This window comes from Solanum tuberosum, unplaced genomic scaffold (assembly GCF_000226075.1).
Source record: "Solanum tuberosum cultivar DM 1-3 516 R44 unplaced genomic scaffold, SolTub_3.0 scf00652, whole genome shotgun sequence".
In the NCBI taxonomy this organism is placed as follows: domain Eukaryota; kingdom Viridiplantae; phylum Streptophyta; class Magnoliopsida; order Solanales; family Solanaceae; genus Solanum; species Solanum tuberosum.
This window is the reverse complement of record NW_006239568.1, coordinates 70,395-84,389: the sequence shown is the minus strand read 5'-3', so window position 1 is coordinate 84,389 and position 13,995 is coordinate 70,395. Positions and strand designations below refer to the sequence as shown.

Sequence of the window (13,995 nt, the reverse complement as noted above, 5' to 3'; positions counted from 1 at the left end):
AGGCGAGCGAGAGAGGGCAGAGAGTGGGAGAGAGGTGAATTGTATATGTATATAGGTTAGATAATTGTATATTATACATATGTATTTTGTATATTCTGGCGAATTTATACATATACAAACGTGACTAATTTATACAAACTCGAAGTCAACCCGCGTAATTAATGTATAATGTTAGTCGTGAGTGATAATTATAGCAAACTATAACTATAATGAGTAATTAAGTAGTATAAATTTGCTTAACCGCGTAATTTTCCCTATATTTAAATATTTAATCAGAATAAGTTAATACTCATATGTGTAGATAAAATTTTAAGATAATTCAATGGAAGTTTGACTATATTTTATTTTACGTATTTTTTTTTCAAATTATAATTAAGAAGACGTTTGTCCCCACTTGAAGTAAGATTCGTAATTTTACTTTTGTGGAATACTAGTACCTAGATATTTAACTTGTCCGACAAAGAAATAAATGTTTATTGACCAGATCCCCCAACCAAGAATCAAAAATTTAATTTATACACTCTCCCCAATTGTATTATTACATTATCTGACATTCTGACTTAACTATTTGTTTCATTTTTTTAAAAGCTATTTTTGTTTTGTTTAAGTGAACCAGGACAGATATTTTAAAAAAATTGCTCCATCAGACCAACTTCAACTAACCTAGTCAACTTGACAATTTTTATATACCACAGATATTTTAAAGCGAGTGTTTTAGATCGATATATATATTTATTTATTTATTTTTATAGTAAATTAAAAAATATATATAATGTATTAATGTATTTAATCATATGATTTTAATTTTTAAACATGTTATATGAAAAATTAAAATAAAAAATTTGGCAAAAATGATTAAAATTATTCTTTTCATTTCATTTTATGTGACACTTTTTGGATTACGTATGAGATTCAAACAAATCTATTTTTGACCGTAAGTTTTTCATAGATTTTGTAAACATTTTGAATTATCAATTATTATGACTTATAGTACTTTTTACGTAGTTTACAAGTCTATAAAATTCATTTTAAATTTTTTGAAGATTTCATGCGTAAATTGTCGGTCAAACTTTAACTGTTTGACTCTCGAAAAATGAAAAGTGTCTCATAAATTGAGATAGTAAGAGTACTTTTTTTAACAGACTAAAAAAAAAAAAGATAAATAAATTGAAATGGAGAGTATAATATACCAAATGTTTAACAGAAGAAAAAGTAATATTTTGAACTGAGTTGTATAGAATAATCTTGATGAAATCAGTTTAAAGGATTTTAATAGTAGCACCGACAGAATATAAAAATATACATATAGTACTTAGTAGCAAGTAGTGGTTTTAAATAAAGTAAAATAAAATTAGAGATACTTAAGTATGAGTGGTGGTGTCACGTTGAATGTTTTTGCTCCATGCAGAGGGAACATGGACTATCATATATTGCACGTGTTCTTGTTGTGTTTTGTATGGTATTCATATTGAATTTGATTAAATTTAAATTTTTGATGAAAAGTCTTATATTAGGGATAAAATATTTTTCAATAAAGGCGATTTTATGTCAAAAAAACTTAAATTCAAAATCTTTAATTAAAAATAAAAAAATACTTACTACTTCATCACACAACCTTTGTTGGTCATGCTTGTGTCAAATCCTCCCACAAACAACCAACCTCTCTTTATTTTGTAGATCATGTGTTTCAGTTTGGGAAGTTACAATTGGCACAAAATTTAAACATAATAAAAACTTTTTTATCTCATTGTCTCAAACTAAAAATATATAGAATGTATCAAAATATTTTTTAATTTTGTGATTTTTAAATATACTGATCTGATTCTTTTCCATTTCTCTTCTCTTCCTTTTTTCCAAGTTTTTGCTTGGATTGGTGACTAAGATTTAATTGACCAAAGTCCTAACCATGGTTTAGAACTAATTAAGATAATAAATACATTACATAGTTTTGGTCAATTACTTAATCATCAAATTTCCTCGATAGTTTAGGTCAATTACTTAATCATCAAATTTCCTCGAAAGAATTTGAGGAAAATGGAGTGGAGCTAAAAGCACGAAACCTTAAACATGCCAAACTATTCTTTTTTATTTTATTTTTATAAATAGATAAAAATAAATAGTAATAAGACAAACAAATTAAAAGAGATATAGTACCATTTTTCAATAACTTTGGATTCTCTTATATATTTTTCTGCCGTAGTTTAGACTTTTATAAGATTACGCTATCGGTACAACAGAAAGAGAATCAGTACAAATAGTGACGCAGAGGAAATGAATGAAGAACTTCAATTATTTTATTTTATTTGAAAAAATTATACTGCATGAATAATATATATATAATAAGTATCCTAATTCCTAACTATATAGTTAAAAGGAGCATGTTACAAAAATAATTTCAACTTTAATAATAAAAACGACCATTTTAACCTTAAAATAACTCAGTTAGTCGATTATCTAATTTTCCACCCATTATAATTCTCTCACCAGTCCACTAGCCCTATCTAGACTCTAGGGTATAAAGTCTTTCTTTTTTAGAAAAATAAAAAAAGAAGACCTACAAGGAGTCATAAAGTTTATATTTAATTCTTCGGTACTGTCAAGAGTGTTGTTAGTTAAATACTCTATTTTCCAGTATAAGAAAAGAAATTAATTACTTTGTAAGTTTGGATTTTGTTTACTTGAATAAAGCAACAAACAAAATTTCAATGTAATTAATTGAATATAATGATGTTACTACAAAGTAGTCGCTTTAATCTAGATCTTTAACATTTACTTCCACTTCATATTTATGTGACATAGTTTAAATTTCGTCAATGACAATAATTTTTTTTTTTTAATTATAATTTATCATATCTTTTAAATTGTTAATTTCGTGATTAATAGGGCTTTTTATGTAATTTCTAAGTGTGTAAATTATTTTTTCAAAAAACTGAAAGATTTCATATATGAATATCATTATAGAGTATATTACAAATTTTGCGATGATCATAGAATACCTAGTTTTCTCTAGCTCTTATTTTCTTCATGCTTGTTAATTAGTAGATATTTGTTTCCTCATAGGATTGACAAGATAAAACTTAACCCCCTTACTTGTACTTATTTCTATTGGAAAAAAAAAGAATACACGATCAAAAAAAAAAATTGACTCTCAAAATTCGAACTATGTCATATAAACCTAGACACCATAGGAGTAAACAAAATGAAAAATCTCAAGTGAGTTTGATTAATTAAACTTTTAATTTATTGATGATGCTTCAACTCCCCGTAATCTCATTCCTCTCCCCCCAATTTTTAAAAATAAAATAAGCATATTCCTTAATGGAGAAAAAAAACTACTATAATTCTTTTACTTTAATTTCAGCCTAAGCAAGTCCCAGTTTAGAGCCCAAAAAAAAAGTGTCACTATCTTGTCTGTACATAAAAGCAGAGCAGAGACAGCTCACTCGTTAGGCAATTTCAACATCTTCTGATCTCTTCATTTAGATTAGTCTAAAGTGAAGAAAATAAAGTGAAAGAAATAAGAGTTTCCACTAATAGAAAAATAAAAGTAACTTAATTTGTTTAGATCTGTTATTTCATCTACATTTTCTAATTTTAGTGTTACATTTAGAGAAACAGAGCAAAGAAATTTGAAGATGAGGAGCTTGTGGTGGTCTTTATTGGTAGTGCAAATCTTATTCTTATTGGGTTTTTCCAATGGAGAAAGTCCATATAGATGGTATAATTGGAATATTACATATGGTGATATTTATCCTCTTGGTGTTAAGCAACAGGTACTATCAAGAAATGCTTTGGATTTGAAGTATGTGTATTTTTTTTAATTTTTAATTTTAATGTGAGGTAATTTGTGTATATTTCAGGGGATATTGATAAATGGGCAATTTCCAGGACCTCAAATTGATAGTGTTACTAATGATAACTTGATTATCAATGTTTTCAACAGTTTGGATGAACCTTTTTTGTTGTCATGGTGAGTACTATTTATCTTCCTATGAATATTTGAATGAGCATTTTACTTTGGCATAGTAGATAAATGTGTCATTTAACTTAGTTTCAGCTCGTGTATATATATATATGCTCTACAGACTACAACTTTGATTGTGCATACTTAGATTTGTATTAACTTGAACAAGTAAACATATGTGTTGTTCTACATAGCAATATGTATCTTATGTGGTGCCTCATGTGTATTATGTCACGCAGGACGTGTGTTTCAACTTGTTCAATTTTATATAAGTTTAAATGTTTACCTTTTTACTTTTATGTAAACTACTTTATATGTAGATTTTATAACCTTACTCTAAGTACTCCGACTTTGAGAGTGTATATCTAAACATTTAACTTGGTCTCAATTGACAGTTAAATACCTTAACTTGTCCATTTTGTGTCTTGTAGACATTTGATGCTGACATAATACATAAATTTTGGAGGTGTTTAGATGATTATTTTGTAAGTTGGGAGTGTTTAATTGACACAGTGACAGTGGAGATGAGTTGAGATGTCTAGACGTGCATACTCAAAGTTGAAGCGTTTACTTGTCGGTGGAGGCAAGTTTGAGGGTAAACTAGGACAATTATTTTGCTATATCAGTGTCTGAGTTGCTGTCTTAATGTAGCTGTTATATTAAATAATATGTTCTTACCATTATATCATATTATAATGTAGTCTTGACCAATTTTCAATTCTCTGCATAAGGTATAACTTAATTATGAAGAAATGACTTTCACTTTAAGGAATAACAACCAGATCTAGAACTTGTCGAAGTCTTGAATAACATATTCATCGTTTGAGATTCTCTAATGTGTAGTAATGACTACGCGATTTGGAACAATTTGATTGTTTTTCAATTGGTATTTATGCCTCTTTATTTATTTCAAGTTTGTCATCTGCCTGAAGTTCCAGCATGTAGCTAATAAAAACACGATAATCGACTATTGGACAGGAATGGAATTCAACAGAGGAGGAACTCATGGCAAGATGGAGTATATGGGACTAACTGTCCGATCCCACCAGGCCAAAACTTCACATATGTTCTACAAGTGAAGGATCAGATTGGAAGTTTCTTTTATTTCCCTTCATTGGCTATGCACAAAGCTGCTGGAGGCTATGGTGGCATTATAATACGTAGTCGTCCGCTGATTCCTATTCCTTTTCCTCCACCTACTGGAGATTACACCATATTGGTTGGTGACTGGTTCAAGCAAAATCACACTGTGAGTTAGTGTATAAAAACATATTCTTGAGAAATTTTGTGGATTCGTTAACTGACTGTGAATCTTATTGCACGTATCACAGGATCTCAAGGCAATTTTAGATGGAGGAAATGATCTTCCCTTCCCTGATGGTCTTCTAGTGAACGGTCGTGGATCAAATGGTTTAACTTTCACAGTTGATCAAGGTGATCAATCTGTTTATTGCAGCAAAGTTCGTTTGCAAAGTAGACAATGCTTATATGTGATACTGACGATAAACTCTTCTGATAAATTTTGTTTCCAGGTAGGACTTACAGATTCAGGATTTCCAATGTTGGACTCACAACAGCTATAAATTTTAGAATCCAGGGGCATAAGATGGTCTTAGTTGAAGCGGAAGGGACTCACACACTGCAGAACACCTATGAGTCACTTGATATCCATTTGGGCCAGTCCTATTCTGTATTGGTCACAATGGACCAACCAGGACAGGACTATTACATTGTCGCCTCAACGCGTTTCACTTCACCAGTGCTAACAGCAACATCAATTCTTCACTACAGCAACTCAGCGGGAGGTGTTTCTGGTCCTCCCCCAGGTGGACCAACAATTGAGATTGATTGGTCTCTCAATCAGGCTCGATCTGTTAGGTACATTGCGAATCAGGAACTGCCTGCATTGTTGTACTTTTGTTCTTTTTGATTATATGCCATTTCTGTGTGCAGGCAAAATTTGACAGCAAGTGGTCCAAGGCCTAATCCACAAGGTTCTTATCACTATGGGTTGGTTAACACCACGCGGACAATTAGACTGGCAAATTCTGCTCCGATGATTAATGGTAAAAAGAGGTATGCAGTCAACAGTGTGTCATTCATTCCAGCAGACACACCACTCAAACTAGCAGACTACTTCAAGATTCCAGGGGTATTTAACCTTGGAAGCATCCAAGACTACCCCACTGGAGGTGGTGGTTATCTCCAGACCTCTGTCTTGGCTGCTGATTTCAGAGCCTACGTAGAAATTGTGTTCGAGAATCCAGAAGACACTGTTCAGTCATGGCACATTGATGGCCATATCTTCTTTGTTGTAGGGTAAGTTTTGTTCACTTCAACTCAATTCATCCAATTTCATCAGAGCCGGGAATGTAGAAAGGAAAAGAAACAAAAATCAAAGGAGCTGTCTTTGACGGTTATCTCTCTGAGTTCAACTTTCATACAGTGACATCAGGTCGCATAAAATATAACTACATGTAACTGTTACTAATAAGTGAGATTAGTAACATGAAATTTGAGATAAATTAAACTCTATGCATTTATAACGCCGATTGGATGAACAGGATGGATGATGGACAATGGTCAGCTGCAAGCAGATTGAACTACAACATAAGAGATGGAATTTCACGTTGTACAATTCAGGTATTTCCGACTACAACGTTGATTATCTTCCTTTTATATCTGTTTTTAACATTTCATTCATTTGGTGATCAACAGGTATATCCAAGATCATGGACAGCTTTATACATGCCATTAGACAATGTGGGAATGTGGAACATTAGATCAGAGAATTGGGCTCGCCAATACTTAGGCCAGCAATTCTACCTTCGCGTTTATTCACCTGTCAATTCATGGAGAGATGAGTATCCAATTCCAATAGGTGCTCTTCTCTGTGGCCGTGCATCTGGACGCAAGACTCGTCCACTCTAAGGAACGAATTCTATCAGCTTAACCAGTCACGAAAGGGTGACTGATCGATCTTCGAAGAGTTATGGCAAACAATTTTAAAGGGGAAGTAGCAGAAAACTGCTCTTACTCTGATCAGCACTTGTCTTTTTTTGTTTATCATTTCATTTTAGGATTACTTGTGAGATTATTGGTTGCAGCATGAGAAGAAAAGTAATCTCTATTCATTTTGTAAAACTCAATTCATGAAGAATCCATTCTTGATTATCAGCTAATTCTTGTTTAAGGCTCTGAAATATGCTCAATTTTCAATCTTTGTTTACTATGACACTACAAGACAATGATACAATAGAAAAATAGGAAAAAAGGACAAATATACCCGAACTATGGTAAATGGTATGCATATATCTTCTGTCATACTTTTGGGATATTGGTGCCTCTGCCGTCCAAAAATTAGAGCATGTATGCCCTCCACTCTAATGGAAGACTAAATAGGGAGACGTGACACAATCTTATCCATCGATTTGATATTTAATAAATGTCGGGTCGGTGGATAAGATTATGACACGTGTATGTCTGTTAGTATAAATTATATATATGCTCTAATTTTTGGACGGTAGGGGACACCAATGTCTCCAAAGTATGACGGAGGGTATTTGCATACTATTTAGGATAGTTTAGTGGTATATTTATCCTTTTTTCCTAGAAAAATTAAAACTTTTTTGTTTTAATTAATGATAAAAGAAATTTAATTCATGACTTTTGAAAATGATATACTACTATCAATTGTTTTCTTTCTAGTTTCATCTCTTCGTTTACCTCCTCCATTCAATTAACTTTGATCTTATTTTATTTTATCCAATTTTTAAAATACAATGACTTCTTTTTCAATATAGAAATAAAATTTAATTAATTTAAAATTTTATTTTATCCTTCATATTTTTTTTTTGTTAGTACATTATAGACTATAAATTTATACATTTAAAATTTGAATAGTTATAGTAAAGTCGGCAGCTTTAGTGAAATGAGGTAAGCATTAAGCATAGCAAGAGATGTGTTCGTAGGAAAGGGTGACACCTTGTATTTCACAATACGCTATTCAAATTTCAAGGCAATTAATAATGAACCATCAATCATAGTTTCACCGACAATACTAGCAAAAAAGACTGCAAATTAAAGCTTTGTAAAGCGTGTCAAAAGAAATAGTTAGGCAAAAGTAAAGTGGGGAGCGGCCTGGTCTGTCTTCATACTTCCTTCTTAAGTTAACTCTACTCATACAAAAGTACTACTCTCTTCACAAATTATTCACACACACAAAAAAAAATGAAAAGAGGATGGAGGTCTTGGTTGCCTTTAATGGCTATGGTGATGATGTTTCTTCATGTAAATTTTATTCATGGGGAGGACCCTTATAGGTTCTACACTTGGAATGTTACATATGGGGATATTTACCCTCTTGGTGTCAAACAACAGGTACCCTCTTTTCCTTTCTGTTGTTCGGATTTTTCAAAAATATTGTTCGCACCTATGTCGACTTCTTAAAAAATGCACTATTTTTGGAGGATGCCAGACATGAACATCTAGTCGTATAACAATGATTTTAGTTAGCTATGTAAAGTTGATTGACTGTCTTTCTCTGTTTCACTCTGTTCCCCCAACAGAGGAATATAGGATCTCCTCTGAGGAATATTTGTTGTTTAAAAATGGCAGGGGATATTGATAAATGGGCAATTTCCAGGACCACCTATTCAGTGTGTGACCAATGACAACTTGATTATCAATGTTTTCAACAATTTGGATGATTCCTTTCTCATTTCCTGGTAATTTCTCTTGCTTTCTGTTCTTTGATTTCACTAATTGATTGGTTTCCCCTTGCTTAATATGATCTTTTCTTGTTTTGTGGTAGTAATTATTCTGGTGTTAAGGGTGCACTTTTATGTATGCAATAAGTTAATTAATATATACAAATATAAATGCTTACGATGATCCTGATAGTTTCCCATCATATTGGCTTGTGCTACGGATATGTTCTGTTGAATTAATGATGCTGATTCAGGAATGGTGTCGAGCAGAGGAGAAATTCATGGCAGGATGGAGTCTATGGTACTAATTGTCCCATTCCACCAGGCAAAAACTTCACTTATGTTCTCCAAGTCAAAGATCAGATTGGTAGTTTCCACTACTTTCCTTCCCTTGCTTTCCACAAAGCAGCAGGAGGATTCGGTAGCATAAATATCGCCAGTCGTTCCGTGATTCCTGTTCCTTTTCCTCCTCCTGCTGGAGAGTTCACCATACTCACTGGAGATTGGTTCAAACAAAACCACAGTGTGAGTTTTTCCCCTTCCAAGATATCGTTTGCTTCTTATCGTTAAGTTTAGTCTCTGAGGGAACATTTACTTCTTCATTTTCTGATTTTCAATGTGCTTATTTGCATTTTATAGGACCTCAAAGCAATTTTGGATGGTGGACATGATCTTCCCTTCCCTGACGGGATTCTTATTAATGGACGTGGATCAAATGGTTATACGTTCACCGTTGATCAAGGTCACCCTTTAATCATTGCATAGTCCTGACAAATTTTTTGGTGTGTTCTATTTGTTCTGTTAGTCTGATATATGTACTTTTTGGGGGGTTCCAGGCAAGATTTACAGATTCCGGATATCAAACGTTGGTCTCACGACTTCCGTTAATTTCAGAATCCAGGGGCATAAGATGATGGTAGTTGAAGTAGAAGGGACTCACACTGTGCAAAATACATATGATTCTCTTGATATCCATTTGGGACAGTCCTACTCTGTGTTGTTAACAGCAGATCAACCTGCACAAGATTACTATATTGCTGTCTCGACGCGTTTCACATCTCAGGTGCTCACAGCTACGTCTACTCTTCGTTATAGTAACTCAGCAGGAAGTGTTTCTGGCCCTCCTCCTGGTGGACCAACAATTGAAATTGATTGGTCTTTCAATCAGGCCCGATCTCTCAGGTGCATTTCTCTTATTGTGAAAACTACAACAACAACGATTCTTGCTACGAGTACCAAATAACTTTCCTTCTGAATTGCTAGTGAACAAAGTTCCTAACTTGTTAGGAAATTGTAAAGTAAACTGCTGTTTTGTCATAGAACGAGACGTTTAACTATTTGAATGATAACAGGCGTAATCTATCAGCTAGTGGACCGAGACCTAACCCTCAGGGTTCCTACCACTATGGACTGATTAACACCACACGCACAATTAGACTTGCGAATTCAGCTCCAATCATCAATGGGAAGTAAAGATATGCTATCAACAGCGTGTCATTTGTTCCAGCAGATACACCACTTAAACTTGCTGATCACTTCAATATTCCCGGGGTCTTTACCCTTGGAAGCATTCCAGATAGCCCTACTGGATCGGGTGCTTACCTTCAGACATCCGTTATGGCTGCTGATTTTCGAGCTTATACTGAGGTTATATTTGAGAATTTAGAAGACAGTGTGCAGTCTTACCACATTGATGGACACCATTTCTTCGTTGTGGGGTGAGTTTCTAAAGTTGCAAGACACTAACCGTAAAAATCTCAAATAGAATTCTTGTAAGTTAATAATTAATGTCAAATTCTTTATAACAGAATGGGTCGAGGAGAGTGGACTCCTGCAAGCAGATTAACATACAATTTAAGGGACACAATTTCTCGTTCAACAGTTCAGGTAACTAATATTAACTTCAATGTTCAAATAACATCTTTTGGACTAATTTGTGAAATTAAGCACTTAGTTGGCTTGCAATTTCGATCTATTTTGATAGGTATACCCAAAGTCCTGGACTGCACTATACATGCCATTAGACAATGTGGGAATGTGGAATATAAGGTCTCAGAATTGGGCTCGTCAATATTTAGGACAACAATTTTATCTGCGAGTTTATTCACCCGTAAATTCATGGAGAGATGAGAATCCAATTCCCAGCAATGCTCTTGTTTGTGGAAGAGCATCAAGCTGAGGAACTTTGCACCAGTAATTGGAACAACCTGCAGATTTGTTACATGAAGGTGACTAGCATCATATTACATTTATATCTACTGTCTAGGCTTCAAGTAGTTGTTACCAATATTGTGCTCATTGAAATAATTCAATTCTTTATTTTATTAAGTTATCTTTGGTTCAAGTGATTTTTCCCTTTTAAGACTATTTAGCTGTTGTTTTTGTTGTAAATTGTTATAAATGTAATTTCCTTGGTTTTCAAATGTTTGGACCAACGTAAAAGACTAGCATCACACATTGACAAGTAATTAAGAACAATTAATATATGCCAAAAAGTATATATGTTAGGACCTACTTTTATCTAAAACAATTAATATGCAACTTTTTCAACAGGTCAACTTTATTTGTACATTTACTTAGTCCGTTTGATCATGCGAGATGAAATCATAATTTGAAATCAAGATATGAAATCATGAGATGACGTTGACATACAATTTGAACTTTTTATGTTGTATGTTTTCTCATAAACATAAAAATTTCATAAGTTGTGAAACTATTAATATTGTCCCAATTAATTATACAATCTTACCAAATAAGCATAAGCTTATAAAATCACATAATACACTATCACAAAGATATTCTTAAAAAATACAATATTTATTAATTAAACTTTAATTCGATAAGAAAATAAAATTAAACATAATTAGTTGTGGTGTACTAGTCTTCATTATAATCTTTTCACATAATACGAACAATCTTTTCACGTTGAACTTGCATTTCTCGTTTCATATGACTAAGAAGACGAACCAACATTGTTACTTTGAGCCATTTGTTGGTAAATATATTTGATAAAAAAAAAATGATTTTGGTGAATATAAATGGTAAAGTAGAAATTGATTTGAAGTAATAATAAATTCTATGTGAAAGTTTATAGAAGATGACTTTTAAAGAAGAAGAAGATGAATTGAAACAGAGTAGTATATTATTTCTTCAAAAAATTACTTTACATTGAGACTCTAGTCTTGTATTTATACACATACTCATCCCTCTAATTGTTTCTTGAATGTAACTAACTTTTAACTAACTAACTTTTCCTAACTGACCAACAGTGTTCTAACTATAATTTGGACCTTTCCTCTTTTGCTTCTTGAGTTCTGTTAACACTCCCCCTCAAGCTAGGAGAGACAAATATATTTAGAACTCCTAGCTTGGACAATAAGAACTCATGTTGTGCTTTGGTTAGACCTTTTGTGAGGAGGTCAGCAGGCTGGTTCTGAGTAGGTATGTAGCTCACACTGATTAGTCCTTGTTGCAGCTTCTCTCTAATAAAATGACAATCGATTTCAATATGTTTAGTACGCTCATGATAGACTGGATTAGCTGCTAACTGAATAGCAGACTTGCTGTCACTGTGTATGTGTACCGGAAGCCTTACTTCAGCTTTTAACTCCTTCAGCATTCCCACTAACCAAACTAACTCAGCCACAGTAGATGCCAAGCTTCTATACTCAGCTTCAGCTGAGCTCCTTGATATTGTTGTTTGCTTCTTGGCTTTCCAGGATACTATAGACTCTCCAAGTTTGATTACATAGCCTGTTACAGATCTCCTTGTAATAGGACAAGCTGCCCAGTCTGCATCACAATAGGCTGTTACCTCATTGTTTGGATTACTTGACAGTAATATACCCTGACCTGGTTGTTGTTTGATATACTTGACAATTCTAAGTGCAGCATCCATATGAGACCTTTTGGGTTGTTGTAAAAATTGACTTAAAGTTTGGATGCTGAAAGAAATATCAGGTCTAGTCATGTTCAGGTATAGGAGTTTTCCAACTAACTTCTGATAGGAACTTTGATCTACAAGTTTGTCTTCTTGATTTTGCCCTGTTTGATCATCATACTGTTTAGATGTCAACTTGACATTCACATCAATAGGTGTGCCAGAAGGTTTAGCAGCAGACAGTCCCACTTCAGATATAAGTTGAAGTGCATACTTCCTTTGATGCATAACAATTCCAGCCTCAGATCTTGCAAATTCTATCCCAAGAAAATACTTTAACTCACCTAAATCTTTCATTTTGAATATCTGTTGTAGAGAATCTTTTGTTCCTTTTATCAGCTCCAAGCTACTTCCTGTAATCAAGATATCATCAACATACACCAATATTATTGTAATTCCTTCAGAGTTCTTCCTTGTGAACAAGGAATAGTCATGCTGACTTTGGTTAAAGTTAAGGTTTTGTAATGCTTCAGTAAGCTTGTGATTCCATTGTCTTGGTGCTTGCTTAAGACCATACAAGGATTTGATCAGTCTGCATACCTTGTTCTCCCCCTGACTAGCAAATCCTTGAGGCACATTCATGTAGATTTCATCCTGTAAATCACCATTTAAGAATGCATTATAAACATCCATTTGGTGAATGTGCCAGCGTCTTGACACAACCAATGCTAGAATAGTCCTAACAGTAACCATTTTTACCACAGGAGAGAAAGTTTCTTTATAATCTATTCCCTCCTTTTGACTGTACCCCTTTGCTACTAACCTTGCTTTCAGTCTTTCTATCTCCCCAGTGGACTTATATTTGATTTTATAAATCCATCTACAACCAATTGGAGATTTCCCTTTGGGCAAATCAACAAGCTCCCAAGTGTTATTATCTTGCAAGGCTTTTATCTCAGCTTGCATTGCCTCTACCCATTTTGGTTCCTTACTTGCCTCTGCATAAGTAGCAGGTTCTGTATTTATAGAGGTTGCTGCAACAAACTGCTGATAATTCTTAGATAAATGTCTGTAAGACACACAATCTGATATAGGAAATTGTACTTCCTTGTTAATATTTAGAGACACAAAATCCTTCATCCATACAGGTGGATGTACCCCTCTTGTAGACCTTCTTGGAACAACTTCTTCCAGATTTCCTTGATTCTCAGAATTATGTGTTTCCTCCATATGTTCCATCACAGTAGTCTCTTCTACCATTTCCTGTTCACTTTCCTCAGAACTTTGCATTTCTTGTGAACAGTTTTGATCAAGAGTAATATCTCTAGTCACACTGTCAACTCTCGCAACCCAATCTACATTTAGTAGTTCAGCATTCATATTATCCACAAAAGGACCAACTTCTTTGTTTGTGAATGTAGTCATAAAGGGAAACACTGACT

At 33.5% G+C, this 13,995-nt stretch overlaps 1 protein-coding gene and 1 pseudogene across 1 annotated transcript; both read left to right on the top strand.

Moving 5' to 3' along the window:
- Positions 1 to 3,414: 3,414 nt before the first annotated feature.
- LOC102588016 (L-ascorbate oxidase homolog) lies at positions 3,415 to 7,183 on the top strand. Its single transcript, XM_006366529.2, has 8 exons — positions 3,415 to 3,773; positions 3,861 to 3,970; positions 4,943 to 5,213; positions 5,296 to 5,398; positions 5,497 to 5,842; positions 5,918 to 6,283; positions 6,529 to 6,607; positions 6,683 to 7,183. Exons 1-8 carry the CDS (start codon positions 3,636 to 3,638, stop codon positions 6,893 to 6,895), a joined length of 1,626 nt encoding a protein of 541 aa, XP_006366591.2. The 5' UTR covers positions 3,415 to 3,635; the 3' UTR covers positions 6,896 to 7,183.
- Positions 7,184 to 8,000: 817 nt separating this feature from the next.
- On the top strand, positions 8,001 to 11,115 carry LOC102585588 (L-ascorbate oxidase homolog; annotated as a pseudogene).
- Positions 11,116 to 13,995: the final 2,880 nt, after the last annotated feature.

What these genes read in the sequence shown, in the direction of transcription:
- LOC102588016 (XM_006366529.2), top strand. Translation starts at nt 3,636, where the DNA reads ATGAGGAGCTTGTGGTGGTCTTTATTGGTAGTGCAAATCTTATTCTTA. An exon ending in GAACCTTTTTTGTTGTCATG is followed by an intron (nt 3,971 to 4,942) that starts GTGAGTACTATT and finishes ACTATTGGACAG; the next exon opens with GAATGGAATTCAACAGAGGA. An exon ending in AATCAGGCTCGATCTGTTAG is followed by an intron (nt 5,843 to 5,917) that starts GTACATTGCGAA and finishes TTCTGTGTGCAG; the next exon opens with GCAAAATTTGACAGCAAGTG.